This window comes from Polyergus mexicanus, unplaced genomic scaffold (assembly GCF_030449975.1).
Source record: "Polyergus mexicanus isolate NDT 795.1 unplaced genomic scaffold, iyPolMexi1.0 SCAF_26, whole genome shotgun sequence".
NCBI lineage: Eukaryota > Metazoa > Arthropoda > Insecta > Hymenoptera > Formicidae > Polyergus > Polyergus mexicanus.
This window is the reverse complement of record NW_027223346.1, coordinates 3,630,687-3,650,322: the sequence shown is the minus strand read 5'-3', so window position 1 is coordinate 3,650,322 and position 19,636 is coordinate 3,630,687. Positions and strand designations below refer to the sequence as shown.

Genomic DNA, 19,636 nt, shown 5'->3' with positions numbered 1-19,636 from the left:
CGATAAAGCCATTGCACTTTTATTAAATTAACTTTCATTTGTATATCGCATAGCAGTTTCTCTATTTTATCAAATAAGTATTAACGATGAGTACTAGGAGCATATTTCTCGTTTATATGCAAGGTATGGGAGAAATGATCAATATTCATCGATAAATACCCTTTATTCAATCGGAGTAACATTTATACTTACTTAAAGCATGTTATTGAACTTATATACCTGTAGATTTTCATTAACGGCAACAATTATAATTGAAATAGTGACAGAAACGTAATAGGAGCAGTACAATAAGTTGATAGCAAAATAGCTAATATAGTAACAGAAATAATAATAATAGCATTAATAATGATCACGACTAGATGATAATGACGATCTCAATGATGAATATTGATGAATATAGTATATATTACTCATATTACAATGAAACAGGAGGTAAATCGAAATGTAGTGACTGTCGATTGTTAATTATCTGGGTTTTTCTTTTTTTCTCATTCTCTTCCCCTCCTTCCTATTTGCCAATTATGCTAACTCGAAATAAAGAGAATTGCTTGACGATAGTAATGACGATGGTAATTATAACCACAATGATATATAATGACAAGAATAATTGTAACGTCAAGATTATTCGTAATTGTCGATCGACTATCGCTATCTTTAATTTGTTATTACTCTCACTACACGGTGGTTTGGTTAAAGTATATTTACTCCTTCTGCACGCTTCGCCCATCTCATCAGTCTCTCAGACAAACAATTAATCCTCTCATAACTGCTTCCCTTTTTTACATACATCATCTATAGTTGTAGCGAACATAACATAACTTTAACGTAATATAGTTTTATGCCAGCAATCATTGATTATCCGATCGACATGTCTGCTATTTTATGATGATCAGTTTAGTGAGAGAAAATAAAAATGTAAGAAATAAATATTAAAAGTATCTAAGATATGTTACGATATATTGATAGAGAGCATTTTTTATCCGTAGCACAACTGATATTGATTATTAATAAATACATATGATAAAGTATTTAATAATTTGCAAACACTATTAACAGATAGTTCTTTATATTTATATTTCTTTCAATAAATCCCCATAATCATATTCTTGGTTTTTATGCATCGTACTGTTAATGATATTAAAATTTCTCTGCATTTATGTCGATCGATTTACACCTAGGTGTAAAAAGTCAACCAGCGACAAAACGAAGATATTTCTGGCTTATCATAATAATAACAATAATAATAATAATATAAAATTATTTTAATGCAGTATCGACGAGAAGCGGCGATTCGTATAACTCAAAACGAAGAATTTTCGATATATTTACAAATTCTCGTAATTTCCCCGCATTTCTCGTTTCAGTAGCAAAACAAAAACATCTAATAAATAGGAACAAAAATAGATCAACGAAACAATAACAACTGCGCCGATACAAGTGTACACGACGTAAATAAGTAATCGCGAATGTACAGAAGGGAATGCGACGCATCCGGAAATTATTGCACGTACGAACGAATATATCCCTCCGATCGAATTGATCGTACTGTATACCGAAGAAACGCAACGCTCGATCCTTCTTCGCCTCCTTGGCTCGATCGTCCACCAACACGGACAATCATAAAATTCGACAGTATAGGATTGACAACTGTTGAAGAAATGAAGAAATCACGCATGACCTCGCAAACATCTCCTTCTCTCTATTTTTCCCGTCGTCCCTCTGAAATCGCAGCTCATTATCGCCAGCGATTCTTGTCCTTATAGTAATTGTATATCTCTGTGACTATGTACAGTCTATATGGACAACGCGTCGCACATTTCTCTCGTAGACTCGTTAATATTATATAAATACGTTTGGTATACACTCGTGACTATACTTTATTAACAGTAGTAAGAGTAGTGGTAGCGATAATGACGATTGGATTAGTCGCTAAAAACGATCCGGCTGGTTGTAACAGTTACAGTAGTAGTAATAATAGTAGTAGTAATAATGATAATAATAATAATAATAATAGTGACTAGCTGGTAAATAGTTAGCCGATAAATTGATTTATAAGTAATTTTCAGGGTTCAGCAAAAGCGTCATTGGTGGATCGTGCCGGTCCCCGTAAATCGCGCGCTGATCGCTTAGACGATAATAACACAGTTACACAGCGATAAGTGTGCGGCAAGAGTCCGATATACAGCTAAATTAATCATTATTTTTTACATGACTTAGAGCAGTATAACCATCAACCTGTCGAATAATATATAAATGCATTTTTCCCGTCGTGTGTATGTACATATGCGCGGCGGTAGCGGCCGCCGTCTGATACTTGACGCAGATTCATTATGTACAAAAGATATCGCGCTTTCTTATATGAGCAACGTCGCCCCCGTAATATAGTAGTCCGTTTAAGCTTAGCTCGGATGAATGCTCGCGGAGCCGTATTATCCGGTTTAGATGCCGTTATCGTAGCGTTTATTAACAGCCCTATACGATGTGCGCCGATCGGTGTGCTCGACCGGCCACGACGACTTTCATCTACGTCGCACGTAATCGCGGGAACGATCGACCGGTTGGCGTCGCGTGACGTTGCAGTCCGAAATTCACGCGGACTATGTATGCATGACGCACGCTGGCGGATTCTTCGCCAGCATCCGGATAAGAATCGAAGAATATCGCGCGATCATCAAGTCCGGGTTTCTCCCAAGTCGTAGGCCGATCCGTAGGAGCTCGGTCACGATCGACGCAGTTTTTTTCTTCGCGTTAGAAGAGAGGGGGGGAGGGGGCTGTTGGGCATCGTTCATTCGCATCCGGTGTGAACGAGAGGAAGGAATGACTGCGATACCCGCGTCACGAAGAGTACCGTCGTCGAACCCGGTTTCTTCGCGCGAGTTCCGAGCGATGGTCAATACTTGATCGTCGATCTTTAAGGATGGTCTCAGATGGGTGTCGGCAGAACCGTGAAGTCCTGCAATGCGGTCTTCACCGTCTCGTAAATCGGCCGGTTGCTCTCGTCGGCGCAGTAGCCGTCGGCGGTGCACAGAGTCTGTAGCTTCGTCAGGTAACTGTCGAAGTTCTCGTGGCCTATCTTTTCTTGCGGCCCGCCCGGGGCGTTCGGTATTCGTACTTGCTCGAGCAGGGTGATCATGTTGTCGCGCAGCGACTGATAATATTCGGTCAGATTATTGTTGCGTTGGCTTATCGATGACGTTTCCTGCAAAAGAATGCATTTATCAATGCCAGAGCGCATGCATGCGATAGCATCTGTGGAATAGTTATTTCGACAGAGATCGTACTTACTGACGAGACCGATAAATAATGATAATAGAGATAATTTTTCTGATTAGAAATGCAGTAAAAATATTTGCATTTACAAAACTTAGAATAAATTCTTTAGTTAAAAATAAAATTTTTTCATGAACTTTTCCTTTAATGTCCGTCTTAAACACGTGAAATTGATCGATTGATCGCTAATTATTTCAGATACACGATATCAACATATGGTTAATAAAACATAAATTATTGTAACATGTCATTTTCTATAATAGACAAAATAAAGATGATTTCTGAAAAAAAAAAAAAAATAATAAATAATAATTGCGAAATAAGTGTGTATAATTTAACTTTAAAAAAAGATATGATGGCATAATCGCGATGATTACAATTGAATTCACGAATATCAATCAATCGATATAAAATCGATATTTAACCAATATCTATTTTTCGCGTTTAATTATTTGTCATGTATTTATTTGTCGACGCATGGTATGCTGCCGACTGAGCAAAGACTGACCTTATCACCGTGTTTGAGCTGATTCTCCATGGCGGTGATATCCGAGCGCAAGCGCAGGACTTGCGATTCGACCCGGGCGTTCTCTCTCTGGAGCTCCGTGATCTCAGCCTCCAGTGTGTAGAGATCCTCGCCCCCGGCACCGGCGGTCCCGCTACCGCTCGAGTTACCCTGACCCGTGCCTACCGCACCCCCGTGAGCCGGACCACCGGCTTCCAACCCTGAGGACAGGACAGACACGGTCCAGTTTGATAAGGTGCCTGGTCACGTTATGTTCGAAAACGAATCGTATTTCCCGGTTTCCAGACAGTTGTTTTCCCACGGTTAAGCGTGCGATTCGTGCGCTCTTTTGTCTCGCGGTCGCAATGAGATGCACACGTAACACCTTTGCTCAACATTGAGAAAACTACTGGAAACCGGTAGGATTCGAGTTCCCCAGTTCGAGACGAAAGCTCGTAACTCTACGTATTTAAACAGAAGCATTTTGACGTTTCGTATCTCTTTTTTTGTTTTTTTTTTGTTTCAAACAATTACGATCAAGAAGCATCGAATCGAAAGAATTCGAATAGATTTGCGGGATTTTGACGCGATACATGTGGAGATGTAGCGAGCATTTACATTATATCAAGGATCAATTGAGGCAGTGACTTGGGCTATGCGATTTGTGAAACATTACCATCTTAGATCGAAATAAACTACCCCAAATCCGCTATTCATATTTCCCCCCTTCACTTCGCTCGGCCCAAATCATTGCAATGTAGCTTGTCTTGAGATAATGGGACGGTACGGTTTCTTCTGCATACGGTTCGTGCCAAAGTGATATACGCATCTCGGCAGAAAAGCGAGAGACATTTTGAGGCTCGTTCGATCAAGCGTGTGCTCCGACTCAGTAAGAGACGCACGAACCTGACAGGAGTGCCGTGGGATGATGATTGGGACAATGTCGAGGTGTTTTGGGAATTAGCGTGAGGTGCCATCATACCAGATAGAAGAAAAAAAAAAATATATAGAAGACACCGAGTGCTGGCGTTGATACGCGATATTTTATTGTGGATGGAACGAGATAGAAGCTTATGATTATTTATTGTGCCAGAGAGGTATATATGTTTTTACATATGTTGCCAACACTCGGACGTCATCTCGTAAAAGTAAACATACTGGTGTGTGGATTCTGTATGTAACACCGAAAACACATAGGAAACAAGTGGCGAATACGTCAGTCCCTTACCTTCAAAAGTAACCGTGCTCCAAGCTCAACATGAAAGGAGCTAATCCCAGAATAAATCAGAATATATTATTTTTCATCATTAAGACATAGGTTGTTTTTGATTTTACATGTCTTGTACATAACGAAGGAAGAGGTTCCTGCGCGGGACCGAATCGAGAAAGGAAGGAAAAAAAAGAGACGTAAATTAACGCCGTTGTATTCGATTCTAGTGCTTCCTGTCTCCTTCTTTTCTTATCCTTTTTCATAAGTTATTTATGGCATTCTTTTATATCTAATCAATCGCGATATTTATTCGAAAACTAGAAACATTTATTACTGAGAAAAAGAAAGAGGTTGAAACGGGAAAGTAATGTTTAAAGAGAAAAAAATAAAAAAAGGACAATTCTTTTCATTTCTTTTGATGGTCAAGAAAAACGGAAGGACGAGGAAAAAAGGACCCTCATTGGTATGACAGCACATCATTGCGTGAAGAGCAGAGTACGGCATAGCACGGGATCAAGTACAAGGTTAGATATGCACAAGTTTACAAAGAAAGGTACATAATTCCGTACGTTTTAGCATCGCGCTCGTCCAGACGTCAATCTACAGTGGCGATGCCATGTTCTTTACACAAACTTTGAAATAAAAATGAGAGCTATCGAGACGATTAATCCCGAATGAGCGCGATGCGCGAGCATATAAAAGAACAGAGAGCGAATTTAAACTGTCTTATCTACTCTATAACATTTTCTCTTTCTATCCCGCGTTGATAAGAAAATGCGCATCGTCGCGGTTTTAAATTTTGATAGCTGCGCGCGAGAAGAGAGAGACGTACGAACATTCTTTGATTAAAGATCGATCAAATTTTTCGTAATACGATTGGTCTCACGCACAGCGTATTCTGACAATTTTATTCTTCGATCGTTAAGTATCGACAGCCGGTGGCGTCGTCATCAGAGGCAACTCGATCCTCACCGGTGATTCCTCTGCTGTACATGCTCATATTATCCTCCGGTTTTGGTTTCTTCACAGCATGGCTAGCTATCGGGCAACCCGACAAGGACCTATGGCTATGGAAAGATCCGTTTATGTGACCGAGGCCGTCGCATCCGGGTGTTGGGCAATTGACACCCTCAAACTTCATGGCGGTTGCGGCAGCCACGGCCGCCTTGTGCTGCTCAACCGTACCGCCGGATTCCAGTACTCGCATCTTATTCCTATTTGCGATTGGGCATCCAGATGCACTGCAATAAGGAAATGAGAATATATAATGATTACATGAAATATATGTAGATAAATGTTACAGATATTGTTAAATTCAATTGTGTGTTATCAAGATTGAATTCTTATATAACAAATGCGAATGATGGGCCAATCACCATCCTTCATATGAGATATGCATATAATTTTATCTATCACTTAATTTATTACCGGATACTAGTACATTTAAAATTCTAATACATAGTCTAGTAATTTATATAAAAAATAATATTAACAAAAGTATCTAATTATCGTAACTGGATAAGTTTAATTATCAAGAAGACAGCGTGTGATTATCCTATGGCAAGATTCACGCTAACGCGAAACGTTCCTGCGAGCCTTACCTGCGGTGCGACAAGAATTTGCCGGTGGCATGGCCGGACCCGTCGCAACCCGGGATTGGACATCTGTAGTCCAAAATGCCAACACCACCAATGTCACCAACACCACATAATCCATCCGCACAGAGCGAGCGTGAAACGAGCGGAAACCGCCAGTTATTAGTCAGCGTCTTCGCTTTAGCGCGAAGTGTGGGGGGAAAGGAGTTAGGATGCGGTTACAAGGGAACGGGATTTCCCCTTTCTCGGTCTAGCGCGATAGCCTCCCGGTACGTGCAATGCGGTCGAGAAGATACCTGCGTTAGTTGCTACGTGCAACGTGCGAACGCGACGAAAACGCAAATTCAGATCGCTCTTACTACCGCCTCCCTCAAATTGCAGAACTTGCGAGATGTAATCGCATCGTGAAACCAAATCCTATACCGAGCTCGCGATAGCCCTCGCTCTTTCCGAACCTCAACCCCTCGCATCATATCAATTTATATTTGCCATATACCATAAATACGCGCTTTTCGATGTTACATGAATAGTTAAGAAAGAAAAATCTTGTGGTAACCGAAATAAATTTTCAATAATTAAAAACAAACGGATAAAAAAATTTAACTTTGATTCGTCAAATAAGATAAATATATCTCGAGACATTAATTTCGTAAAGTATAATTGAAAAGATATTGGTAATAGACATATTTTTTTTTTATTTATTCAATTAGTAATGATTTCTAAAAATCAATGCGATTGGTGGAGGATATTCTGTATGAATAAGGATATTCCATAATAAATAAAAAATGGAAAACATGGTTGATTTGTGTTAATTATCCGGAAGAAAAGGTATAATAAAGAGTGTTTAATTAAAAATATTCGTGCCAACTGACCTCAAAGGTTCAGAATCTTGGCCGTCTCGAGGCTTACTCTTCGGCTTGTTGGCTCGTGGACAGCCGGATAAACTTCTGTGTGACGAGTAATTTCCTGTGACGTGTCCAGAACCGTCGCATCCCGGCGTAGGACACTTGAGCTCCTGGGAATGCGCCTGGATTTGCGAGCGATCAGCTCGTGGACAGCCGGAGAGGCTGCAAAGAAAAGAAGAGTCTCTTCTATTTTAACGCGTTGAAAAAACACCATGAAGACCGGTGCGCTGCATGTTCCGAGGATTCGCAAAATGTTATCGTTTCAAAAATTCGATTACTACTATAATTATATTGTATAATACGTCGTTATATCTGTTGTAAGATTTTGCAACGCGCTAATCCTCATGGCTTTGTGGCCGTCACGAACGTACACCTCAGAAACGTCCAACCATCGTTTCAGCAACACATCGCATGCAATTTACGCGACGTTGCCACGATGAGTACTCACTTGATGATGGTTTAAGCTTTTAAGCTATTTAACTTGAAAGACGATTAAATACGTCTCGGCAATTAGATCTCGATGAGTAACGAACATCTCGTTCGCTGAAGCGATCGAAATCATCTATGTATCATACAAGTGATACGATACATCACCGGATTAATATATTGCTATTAATAATTAATCGTCGCTATAATCTATAATATGTATGTATATATATATTTGTATGTATGATCATTGAAGTGGCAAGAGAAAGACATTGGCTCACCGAGATCAGCGCAGCAAATTAACACTGATTTCAATACGATTTAGTTTCGGACGACTTGCCTTGCGTCCAGTTCGAACGAAGACATTCGGGGAAAGGGAGACTTGAGACTCGCATCTTGTTCGATTACTGATCTCGATCGTTCACGCCAACGATCGAAACTCCGAGTCTTACGCTCTCTAAGGATGCCCTCGAATGTCGCGAGGATTGTGATCGATGATGAGGGGCGTGGGGGGAGGGGGAAGGGGGGGAGGGGCGGATCGTGTTGGTAGCATGCAAATGGCAACGCCGTGTTCCAGTTGGATCACTCATGAGGTGTCGCTCGTAAGATCAATCGCGCATCGGACTCGTCTTACTCTAAGAACATCGAAAGGGAGAGCGGGGAGCACACTCACACCTGACCCCAATGAAACTCGCCAATTGCCAATTGACTTTGCACGAAGTGTGTCATACGAAAGCGATATCACATCGCTTCGTGGTACTTTTGATCGTTACGGTTCTGCTATGACATGGTCATCGGCAACAGTTCGCTACGAAGCTGCCCACACGAGGCTGGCGAAAGCGGCTTTTCAACGGACGGGTAATCGGTTTGATTAATCATTACGTATGCGCACGAAAGCAAATGAGTCTCGCGATCGAAAGCGGATGAATCCTTTTACAATGCCGATTTCTTTGCAATACCGAGTATTTGATTTTGCCATCCCTTTTCGTAGGGGTCGGGTAAAAACAGCGAGGAGAAAAAGAAAGAAAGTTCATTCAATTACGAGGCTCATCTACACACTTTTGGTATCGCATAACGTGATGTAGATACGTAGGAATATAAAACGAGAAGGAAAGAGAAAGATAAGGTGAATTGTGTAATGGAAAAATAAAGACTATATATCGTATATATTTATGCAAGATAGAGCTATAGTACCACTGGAGATATCCACACGTACGTTAAATATAGATATATGTAGCAACATAATATCGAACAAGTGTACAACTCAATCGTTCAACTAGAAGAAGATAGAATTTCTAGACGTATGTTTCGTATCGCAATACATTTAAGAAGCAACTACGCCACGGACCATCAATATGCATCGATGCAAGTACCATCCATGTAAATGTAATTCGCAAATTTACTTGATGTCGTTTGTATATTTGCGTATACGTGTATATATGTATGTATATGTATGTTTGTTTGTTTCAGGACTGTCAACTGCTTTAAAATGAAGACATCGTTGGTGGTGAATCAAAGAAGACTAACAAAATTCAGGTATCGTAAATTTTTTACTGTCTGTACGTATATATATGTAGATGCGTGTGCGTGTCTGTATGTAACGTGCGTGCGTGCGTGCTGCATCGCCATATCGATATATACATAATCGAGCGTTCACGTCAAAGGCTTGGTGTAAACGTCGATGTTGGCCTTGCCTTCTGTGGGTAGCGTAGTTCCCTGAAACATGACCCATGCCATCACAGGACGACGTGGGACACTGTATCAGCTCCTTGCCATCGCGACCACGAGGGGTGGGACGAGGTGCGAAATTCAACGAGTACCTCCTCACATTCATACTGCATCGAATAATATTAATCGTCAAATCGAGATTCCCTAAGTACTGTTTATATCGAATCATCGATAATTCTCTAATTGTTGCTGCTCGAGCGCGAGAGCCAACGGTAATTATATATATCTCTCTCTCTCTGCCTCCATTATCTATTTCTTTTTTTTTTATTAATGCTACTTAATTAAAAATATATAACTTTCACTTTTACAAAGCGCTCGAGCAGATTATCTAACATAATTCGATATACTTTACATTCGAATATTTCAGCGATAATCATAAATCGCCTTCTTACATAAACATAAATATGAATTGTATACAATATTCATAGTTAAAAATTTTGACGCCAACTAATATCGCGTTCCGTAACTTTTCAGGCACAAGTGGAAGAGCGGTGTATGATGTGATATGAAAAAAATGTCGAGAAGCGAATAAAAAGGGGCAAAAGAGAAGGCGAGAGAGGTAGCGGAGGAGCAAATCGAAGGAACATCTCCCGGTCTGAGTCGAAGGGTGAGCGTCTCGTTTTTGTTTCCGGTTTCATCGTAGTCCGAGACGTTTCATCGTAGATGAGACCGGAGGCAAACCGCCCCCATCCGAGGCTATGAGAAAGCCTCGGAAACCTCGATGGCCCTCGAGTGGCCGCGATATTGCCGGGCAACTGAGAGCTGATGGATACGGACTTGAGTGCAATTCGCCGGTATGCTGTCGGAATATCTATCCATTTTCGCGTTTCTGCAGCCTCCGTTTGCTCCGTCTTGAACGTTGAATCCAATTGTGTAAATTTATTGTATTTTACAATCAATATATAACACATGCGCGTAGGGGAACATTTTATAAATTGCTCTTTGAAATATTTTTATACATTTAATCTCTTTTGTAAATATATTTTTCTATCTCTTTTAATATATATATATATATATATATATATATATATATATATATATTTATTCTCCACAAAAAATATAATTTATATAACTAGCTTTTTTATGATTTCAAACGGTGCGTAATATGTGATACGCCAATCGATATAAAAATATATATGATATAAATAATGATTATAATTAGAAGTAATCTTTTTCTAGAGATTAAGGCGCTCTTATTTTGATAAATGAAGCTTTGAAAATTTTTACAGTTAAATCCAAGTTTTTTTTAACAAGATTTTATCTCGAGTAAAATGAAAATTTCTTTATCAATCTCATCATCTAGCTTGTGTAATTTAATGTTTTCATATATTTAGGCTATCGACCCGAATCAGAGTATACTAATAAATGTTTTCAAGAGAGAACCGGTAATATAGTTAAGACGAGAAGGGCCGTAGTTATATTGCCCACCAGCCACCATTAATAAAGTTGAAGTTCAGATATAGATTGGTTTTATCGAGGTTGCAGCTGGCGGTAACGTGTTTCACGTTATATACTTTCAATAAAGATGCAACCAACGATTGGAGGACAGACGCGGAAAGATTAATATCGTGAAATGATTGGATACATTTTTTATTTCATAAACCCCCAAATTGTGCGTAATAGGAAAAATATGAGTATATTCCATTGGATGTGCTCGCTGTTACTATTAAGAAACGGATATTATAAAAAGTTCTAGCAATATCATAAAATAGAATAAAATTGTATAAGTATCTTTACACAAGAGTAAAATTATTAATATAATAAATCATCCAATTTATAAGACAACAATTAAAACATACAAGATATTTTATTATATTGTAACCAAAAAAGAGTTTATAGATTGATTTCTTTCTTTCTTATCAAACTATTTAAAAATTTCTTTACGTTATAATGAGATAAATCCGACAAAAAGTAGCGTTTTTCCTTTTTACAGTTATTGTATATATGTATTATACGTATATAATGATACACATTTACGATAAGGTACAAATAATAATACTATATTATTAATAGTAAATGTTTTTTTAACTACTGATGGAATAAAGATTCGTAATTTTCGCACTTTTGTCCATCCGTGGTGACATTCGTGATATCCACGGAACGCGACGCATCGAATTTTGGACCGCGGTAAAGTTACAAAAGGGACGAGAGCAACTTTGCCTCGAGGTAACCGAGGAAGAGTGTTCCAGGGGTTCTAACCCACGTCGGGAGACGACGCGGGGTCTCGGCCCATAATCCAGTGCGGTGGCAACTGATTATACCCCACCTCTCATTTTAACCTTATCCTGCCTCGGATCCGCACTCTCAACCCCTTTCCCACCCAACCCTCGCGCGCGCGCTCGCGTTTTCCACTCGAGCCTCATCCTCATTCTCTTCTTATACGCCCAACCGCGCCTTCTCCATACCGCGCCGAGTTTCACGTCAATTAGAATAAGGTTGGCACTTTTGGTACGAAGAGTAATTACTTTAATTAACAAAATGGAGGTGGGTATGCGCGAGAGTTTTGCCCCCTTTTCCTCTCATCCTCCGTCGCTGATGTTAGCCGCCGCCGCCGCCGCCGCCTCCATGCCTTTTCGAGTTTCGGCCACGAATCTATCGCGTGAAGGATTCGTGCGATCCTTTCCGCAAGGCAAGTAAGTATCAAGGCGAGAACTCGCGATGCTCGCCTGTACGACGTATGGACGTATTCTCTAATAATGCTACTTTATGCTATAAATAGTGATTTTTATTTTCATCTCATATTTAGCATTTAAAAAATGACTGTCCAATGATAGATCTCAATTTTCTCATTAAAGTTAAGTTTTATATATTAAAATAAATATGAAATATATATAAGCTTGTCAGTCAGCTTGTAATCAAAGGGTTGGCATGAAATGCTAAATATGCGATGAGGATGTGTCGGTCAATAATATGCAGTATATTTTTAATCAAGATTTATCGAGTAAAGATATTTTCAAATAAAGCTCTATTTTGATGGATTAATTTAAAAATACATTTTCAGACATATGGTATGTTGCCCATATGTTATTCCACTCAAAGGAGGTAAAAGAAATATCCTACCTGTCATCTTTGCCGGATGGTTTATCGAGGGGTCCAACCGTATGCTGTGGCGGTGGCATGCTGTAGCAGGGTGCCGGAGTATAACCCGCTGGAATCTGATAACCGGAAGTCACTGGACCACCCGGGTAAGTTCCACCGCAATTGTAACCTGCAGTAGGATAGGGAGTGTACGTGTTTCCGGGATATTCGGGTTGAACGCCGGTCATCCCGTATCCTGGATGAGGACTTATTGGTCCGTAACCTAGCATATAAGAAGTTACATAAATAAAGTAATAAATAATAATTCTCCCTAAAAGTAAACAGATGACAAGTACTAAATATCTTACTTGTCATAAAATGAATTGTCTATATCAAGCTCTTACACACATATCACGTTGTTTTATATAAAATTTTATAACTTAATATAATTTTTAACAAATTTAAAATCAATTATTTTGATAAAAAAATTTTAATTACACTTTTAATTTCTTCGATATTAAGATAATTGAATCATTATAAATATTAAAATAATGTTGTAATAAAATATTAGTCAATTCTTAAAATATATCGAAGAAAGAGATTTTGTGATCTCCTTCTATTTATTTTTTTTTTTATTTCACTTTAATTTTTTTATAAGTTTACACATAATTTCTTAATCCTTTTATCAATTATTATAACTAAAAGATTAATACTACTTATTACCAACCAAGAATATCAATACAATTTTTACGATACAGAGAAAGCGTATGATTTTTGGGACACTTCGTCTAAATACGTACATGCGTGCCACGTAATCGGGCTCGAACGGGAGCCACGGAAATAGCGCTAACACAGGCGCGTTACAGGAGCAGCCCGCTGCTTGATTAACTGTTGTAAAATCTACACGTTTATTTACTAGCAAGAATTCATTTTGTCGAGAGAGCACACAGTGCAAATAGCCGACGGACGGAAGGCCGAATGTGCGCGCGCGCGCGACGTCGCGCGAACACGCACGTGTATGCGTCGAGGCCGGGGAACACGGCGCTGTGTGTGCTCGAATGTTTCAATTTCAATAACTACTCCCCAGCGTCAGAGTCCGCACAATATCGGCCGCGCCGGACTTTTGCCGCCGCTACGTGTACGCGAAATATTGATAATTAACAATGGCCGTGTACCGTCACAGGGGGTGGTTCGACGGGAAGGGGTGCGCACGGTGCACATTCAGGCCGAAGGACGGAGGGAAAGAGAGAGAGAGAGAGAGAGAGAGAGAGAGAGAGAGAGAGAGAGAGATACGGAGAAAACGGGGGGACGATCAGAGGGAGAGAGAAGGAGAAAGAGATGAGAGGGGTAGAATGGATCGCGGGTTTGGAATACCAAGGCACAGAGAGACCAAGGAAAATGAGAGTTCGGCCATAGGTGCCTATTATGGCAGTCATGTACTGTTCTGGTGAATTTTTATTCGACGGTTGTAACCGCGTATCGTCCCTCACCCCCATCTTCGTCCCTCGCCACCCTTGCCGACCCCCCGGGGGCGTCGGGCTGCTCTTTGTTCTCTTCCGAATCCCTCATCCACGTAACCTCCTCCTTCGTCGCCACCGCTATCGCCTGACGTTACACGATGCCCGTGTAAGGACACATTAACGCTTCTCTATGTGCTGGTTAAAATTTATAGTGTTAAGGACACGCTTTTGCGCCCTTCTTCGCGCATGTTTGTTTTTTCGCTTTATCTCATTCCGCCGGACATTGTTATCATACTACTGTTCGTTGCTGAATTCTCGCAGTGAATTTTAACTCAACATCATATTGTATATAAAAGATAATGAAAGATGGTGGATTTGTTACTAGTATTTCAACACGTAATGCTCCTCGTGTCGAAATACTATACAAAAAGAAGCTTTCACAAAGTATTACGTTATTAAAGAAACAGAGATCGGCATAATGGTTTTAATCATTTCACAACAAGCGTAAAATACATTTTAGAAGAATTTTACAAATTGAGGATTTTCATCATTTTTCGATATAAATCGGATATTATTAAATGTGAACGCAAAGGGAAAGCAGTCACGGGTCATAAAGCGTCTTCGGAACGCGGGTCGCGAATTGTCCGCGGATAAACGATGATAACTCACCAGTGGGATCTCGGTAGGCGTCTATGTAGTGGGAACCCCCGCTGTCGGGCGTGCTTTCGCGACTGTACGCCGTGACGTGCACACCAGGCGGCGGAAACCCGGGTACAGGCCTGATTCCCGGACCCCCGCTGAAATTGACCGGCTCGTTCGCAGTTGAGAAATCAACGGGCTCTGTCTGCTCTTCGATCGGACGTGGCGCGGGGAAACCCGGCCCTACTGGAACCGCGACGGCTTCTCCGTGAACGGTGGAATATTGCGGACTCGGTGCACCGCTGCAGTACAAATTAATATGTTTCTCTTTTAGTTAGCTAGTATTTTTTATATATGTAAGAGAGATGATTTTAAACATTTTATTACACTCTACGATAAAAATATTAAATATTTTATATATAATTTGAAAATCTTTTATCGATATAAATTTATAATAGAAATGTTTTAAAATATTTTCTCTAAGATCTCAGAGTTTTATTCTCGTTATTTCTTATATTGATATAAAGATTGATGAAAATACCTATGAAGTCTATTGACGCTAAGATCGAGAGTCTGACCCTGAGGACTAGGAACCTGAGGACTAGCCGTCAAGTGGGGACTCGCTGCAGCTTGAGGGCTACTGCCCACCGTTTGTCCTCCACCGTATTGTGGACTGAGGCTGTTTGAACCGTAGGGAGGCGCCTGTAAATTATATCGTTATTAATGAATGTAAAGATTCATTGCGATAAAATTTTTTATTTCTCGCGCGTATACACTAACCTGAGGACTAGTAGACGTGACGCTGGAGGTAGAGAGATCCATCACCGATCCTCCGGGCGAAGTTGGCGGCCCGCCAGGTTTCTGCATCTGCTGTATCTGCGCAACCGTAACGCATTTCACTGCAACATCCACGGAGACGCAACGTTTAGTTACGGATGAATCTTGAACGCTTGCGGAGACGATTTCGAACAAATTACCATCTTCAGTCTTGATCATCCCGGCCGCAGTGGCGGCGGCCATCGCCATCTGATGCTGTTGCGCGGCCACCGCGGCTTCTTGATGATAAACTCGCTCCTGCTCCTCGGGTGTCATACCGGTTTGACCCAGATAATACATATTCGCTCTCGAGTGAAGCTGTTGCTGCTGCTGCTGCTGCTGCTGTTGCTGCTGCTGCTGCTGTTGCTGTTGTTGAGACGGAATAGGCGCGCACGATTGCGTATCGTATCTCTCGTAAGTGGCGGTGGTACCGGGATCGTAGGGTCGATGATTAGCTGCGGTGACCACCGCGTTTTCGTAGCCTCTACCAGCTGCTATATCATTGGAATACGTTACAACTGGTCGCGCGATATTGCTCGCGCCGGGATGCATATACGCCCTCGCATGTTCGGCTGATCTATGATGATAGAGCTCTTCCGTGGTGGTTGCAGCAGCCGCCGCGGCCGCTGCCGCGGCCATCATGGCAGTTGGCTCGTAAGGAGATCTTTGAGACATTTGATGGCTCATTCTAGTGTCCTCTACCATCGACATCGGATAGGCGACCGGCTGCATTGGTAGAACATGATGCGTTGGATGCTGGCTGGGATGATGAATCGTCGCTCCTATGGATGGTCTCGTGCCCATCGCGTCCATGGACGACATGGATGAGGAATTCGAGTCTTGACTCATGTACGAATCGTACGTCTGTCGTACTGCGGGTGGCGGCGGTGGCGGGGGTGAGTTTACTCTACAGGACGCGGCGTCCTCCGTCTTCGGGACCAGTAGCTCGCCCGTGTTTTGGTTCCTCATGGACAATGTGTTGCAACAACTGCTGCTGAGAGTCATATTCTCCGTCTTGGGTACCTTGGCGGGACGCGGCGTACTGTTATCCTCTGGCGTCTTCGGAGGCTTCACGTTAATCCCAGGATTCTTCGTCGTCGACGAATAATAATCGTAGCTCAGGCTACTAAGTACGGGCTTCGTGTCTTGCGTTGCGGAACCGTACTGCGAATAACTCTTCGTATCCATTGATGGCGGTAGTAGATTCGTGCTAATGTACTCTGGCGGTATTCCTGGCACTATCCCGAGAAATTGTGTATTTATTGTTAGTTTTATAAAAGATATAAAGTAATGATAAATTAAATATAGTATTATATTTTCACTACGAGAAAAAGAGCATTGTAACATATCCGCTAATACTATAAATCATGCAGCTATCGATTGTTGTAAAATACTTCAATTGCTTACTTTAAGCAGGATATAATGACTTAACAAAGGTTTTGTAAGATATAACTTTTTGAATATGGTCAAAATATAGTATCAACTTTTAATATTCCGTTTACATATTTGATAATTGATTTCTAATTTAATTAAATTTATTTTATATATTTATATATAAAACAGTAAGATTTAAAACTTTAGCAAAGAATTTTATTATTGGTCGTTACTTTTAATCTTTAATCCGAATCATTTATATTATATCCGAACTTTCGAATGAAAATCAAAATTTACGATAAAGCTAATTGTAAGGTATCTATTCAAATAAAAATAATAAAAGCATATAAATTGCATATATATTAATGTGCATAATAATATTTTTTTCTAGTAAATGTCATCGCGTCGAATAAATCCGCGTGGAAAACAATTACACGAGCGGAAACAATCAAGACACGCACAAGCGCAACGAACTGCGAAGCACGAGATGCGTGCCTTACGCGCAAGATTACAGTCTCTATCCTGTCTTCGGCATTTAAGCGTTAATCTCGTCGCATGGAACGACGTGGATTCTCGTGTACGGCGTATCCTGGACACGCACGACGAGGGTTCCTGTATCCGTCTTACCTTGAGCCTTTTGTCGTGCCTCGCGTGCGGCCTGTTTATTGGCCGCGGCAATGGGACATCCGGACAGGCTTCTGTGCGTGTTCCGATTAGAGCTGACATGACCGCGGCCGTTGCAACCAGGCGTCGGGCATTTCAATATAGTCTCATGCATCGCCAGAACTGCGAGAACCCAGAGACACGCGGCGTGATTACAGATCACGTCTTGGTATGTTGACGCGTTACGTATACACAATTAGAGAGACACGGCGCACACGCACGCGAGCTGTCTCTTTTATGCGTTGAGTATAATTATCCCTGTCGCGCATCACACGTTTTCCAAAGAGACAATTTAAAGAGATAAAGATGGAATCTCTAAACGTGACGAGGGTACTCTTCGTCCCTCGATTCCCACGTGTGAGCGAAATAGAAGAATTTCAATAGAGAAGAGAAGAGAGGAAGTCGTATGTAGTACACGTTGTGAAAGAGAAGCACGAAACGAGAAACGCGAACGGTCAGAGAGAACGATAAGAGGCAGAGTACACGGCGTCACATACCACGTGTGAAACGCAAGTTAATGTGTAACAGTACAATCAAGCTATACCGAGCGGGTAGAGAGAAAAACACAAGTAAAGACAATCAATTAATTGATAGAAAATTATAACGCAACAACTTGCAATCTGTGTGAGAAAGTGTACAACGTCGATGAGAACGTTTGTCTGTCGTAACGCGAGCGAGCGAACGCAAAAAAAATCAATCTTATCGACACCTTGAAGAGAAGATTCTACGTTTTCGATGAAGGGAATATAAGATAAGCTTACCATAAATAGAAATAAAAATTATATACAATTTCATATATTTACGGTATGTTGTATGCAGATGGGTCACGCCGTATTCTCTGCGCAACGACTTGATTTGTCGTTAATCTCGGGATCCGCCGTTGCGGAGACTGATACATCGATCATCCCACCGATCGTTGCGTAATTATACTCAATCGCACAAGTGTCCTCCGTGTGAAATGTCCAGCGTGTGCGCATACACCGGCTCGTCGCGCCACGCCCGTGTCTCGAGTTCTCCAGAGAGTTCATACAGGCCACGACCAATATAATCGAGTTCTCGAGAGTGTGGTGATAATACTCTACTATAATGAACTACGAAACAGAATGATAAATTGGAACGCAATAAATAAAGCTCTCTACCCCGCAAAATGAAAAGCGCAAAAAATACAACAGACAGATACACATACGCACACGCACACACGCATACGCGACGCGTGCACCGCGCTCATCGCTGGAAAATATCCATTTTCTCCTTCTAATTCGATCTCGTGTATCGAAGATATATTTTTCTTGCGTTTAATGAGGCGAGGAAGCCGCAGAGAACAATGATCTTTTATGGATGATGAGGAGGCTAATTGGGAATGGTTTGAAGAAAAAGCAAACTAAATCAGACAGAATATTCTAATTGCCTCTCGAGAAGCGTGATCCTAAAATTTTCTTTCTTACAATCCATGCAGTTATAAGTATTAAGTGGCAAAAATTTAAACAATTAATTTTTATAATATAAAATCAAAATATTAAAGACTTTTTACTGGCATTATTTTAAAAATGTTCGAAAAAATACGAACATATTTATTAAATCTATATTTTAAAACTTTCGACCTAATTTATAAATTATTCTTTTTTATTTACACGACAAATTAATAAGATCATTTAATCGAATAAAAGTTTAAAATGAAATAAATCACCGATGATTCACTTTACACTTTCTCGCCTCGTTGTGAGAAAAAGACACTCTCTTGCAAAAAGAAGATGCACTATTTAGCTACAATAAGAAGTAATCAATTTGAGAAGAGTACTTACTTTCTGGAGTTAACTTATCCTTTTGTGGACATCCAGAAAGGCTGTAAGTGCATAAAAAAAAAACAAAAAAAATTAATTAATAGTATTTAAAATTAATAAAGCTTAAGATTTCAGCTATTCGGCTCTTTTTCTAAGAATTATATGAAACATACACGTTTAAATCGTGGGCGCAAACTTGCTTAATCATTTTTATTTTTTCATTAAATATGAAATATCTGAGACACA

General features: G+C 40.5%; 1 protein-coding gene and 1 long non-coding RNA gene across 19 annotated transcripts in view; one reads left to right on the top strand and one right to left on the bottom strand.

Annotated features, from left to right (window-relative positions):
• Positions 1–227: 227 nt before the first annotated feature.
• The window catches only part of LOC138943410 (uncharacterized), a 333,199-nt gene continuing 313,790 nt past the window's right edge, over positions 228–19,636 (bottom strand). For 13 of the 18 annotated variants that reach the window (XM_070314244.1, XM_070314249.1, XM_070314255.1 and 10 more), the window contains 11 exons: positions 19,412–19,452; positions 17,574–17,732; positions 15,537–16,810; positions 15,298–15,458; positions 14,787–15,058; positions 12,700–12,940; positions 7,453–7,647; positions 6,587–6,649; positions 5,958–6,226; positions 3,779–3,996; positions 228–3,199 (listed from right to left, as the gene is read on the bottom strand). In XM_070314244.1, the coding sequence (XP_070170345.1) occupies positions 2,924–3,199; positions 3,779–3,996; positions 5,958–6,226; positions 6,587–6,649; positions 7,453–7,647; positions 12,700–12,940; positions 14,787–15,058; positions 15,298–15,458; positions 15,537–16,810; positions 17,574–17,732; positions 19,412–19,452 (3,169 nt within the window). In that variant the 3' untranslated portion in view covers positions 228–2,923. Of the gene's footprint in view, positions 3,200–3,778; positions 3,997–5,003; positions 5,044–5,957; positions 6,227–6,586; positions 6,650–7,452; positions 7,648–12,699; positions 12,941–14,786; positions 15,059–15,297; positions 15,459–15,536; positions 16,811–17,573; positions 17,733–19,411; positions 19,453–19,636 lie in introns of those variants that run through there. The other 5 variants (XM_070314247.1, XM_070314246.1, XM_070314261.1 and 2 more) reach the window with 4 other exon arrangements.
• Positions 3,887–6,410, top strand: LOC138943412 (uncharacterized). The gene is made up of 3 exons (XR_011448474.1): positions 3,887–4,031; positions 5,413–5,509; positions 6,015–6,410. It is a non-coding gene; the product is annotated as an uncharacterized lncRNA (long non-coding RNA).